The sequence below is a fragment of the Pristis pectinata genome, chromosome 14 (assembly GCF_009764475.1).
Source record: "Pristis pectinata isolate sPriPec2 chromosome 14, sPriPec2.1.pri, whole genome shotgun sequence".
Classification (NCBI taxonomy): Eukaryota; Metazoa; Chordata; class Chondrichthyes; order Rhinopristiformes; family Pristidae; genus Pristis; species Pristis pectinata.
In genome coordinates this window covers 5,537,501-5,538,478 of record NC_067418.1, presented here as the reverse complement: position 1 = coordinate 5,538,478, position 978 = coordinate 5,537,501, and the positions used below count along the sequence as shown (strand labels likewise).

The 978-nt window shown below is 57.3% G+C and overlaps 1 protein-coding gene across 3 annotated transcripts in view; it reads left to right on the top strand.

Annotated features, from left to right (window-relative positions):
- The first annotated feature begins 510 nt into the window (after positions 1-510).
- The window catches only part of kiaa1549la (KIAA1549-like a), a 266,633-nt gene continuing 266,165 nt past the window's right edge, over positions 511-978 (top strand). For all 3 annotated transcript variants that reach the window (XR_007957416.1, XM_052029051.1, XM_052029050.1), the window contains exon 1: positions 511-978. This exon is cut by the window's right edge and continues 63 nt beyond it. Coding sequence is in view for 2 of the 3 variants with exons in the window: in XM_052029051.1 (XP_051885011.1) it covers positions 846-978 (133 nt within the window). In the remaining variant the exon portion in view is untranslated.

Genomic DNA, 978 nt, shown 5'->3' with positions numbered 1-978 from the left:
CAAGAATGTAAAGGCTTGCACTGTTTTATTATTGTATATAGTTTGTCTTTTATTATGAATAAAGTTAATTGCGGTTAAAAAAACCTTCAGGATCTTCTCAGTTCCATGTTCTAAAGTAATCGAGACAGAGTTCAAGTAGGCCATTCAGCCCATCGAGTCTGTTCCATGAGCTAAACTACTATTCCTATCTAGCCCCAATTCCCGGCCTTATCCCCACATCCCTTGACTAATTAGATGCCTATCAATCTCCTCCTCAATTGGAAATTTGTTTCTTCGGGGACGGGGACGGGGACGGGGACGGGGACGGGGCAAATAGAAAAGAGGCAGGTTGTTGTTGCAAATTGTTGGCGTTGCTGTGAATCATTCCCGGTTGGAACTGCAGGGCAGACTCTCCATGGACTGGGAACAGCGAGGGCTGGTTCCACCAGAGGTCGCGTTTGATCCGGTTGGAGATGCGAAACCTCGTCCTCCAACTGCAACGGCTGGGCTGGCAAAGAGACGTGATTCCTTCCTCCATCTCCCACCACCCCTCCCCTTCCAAGAGAGAGAGAGAGAGAGAGAGAGAGAGAGGGGGGGGGGGGGGTGAGGAGAGAGGCAGCGACGTGCGTTGGCTCTAACAGCAGCCGGAGCCCTTCTGCTCGCCTGTTACCTTTGTGTTGGCCATGCCCAGCCGCGGATCTCCAGCCCGGAGAGCGGCTGCCCAGCAGCTCTGAAGACGCCTGGTTGTCTTTTTTTGGACCACAAAGCAACCCCCCCCCCCCCCCCCCCCAGTTGCAAGCAGCCTCCTTCTCCTGGAGAGTGGCCGGGAGGCATGAGCCAGGCTCCCGGCTCAGGCAGCGCTCTGGATGCCGCCGCTTGCCCGGGCGCTGCCGCCGGTGCGGGTTCCCCTGGCTGCCTGCTCGCTCCTGCCCGCGATGTTGCCGAGGTGGTGCGCCAGCGCTGGGACCGGGCTGCAGGTGACTCTACCGAGCCCGGGGA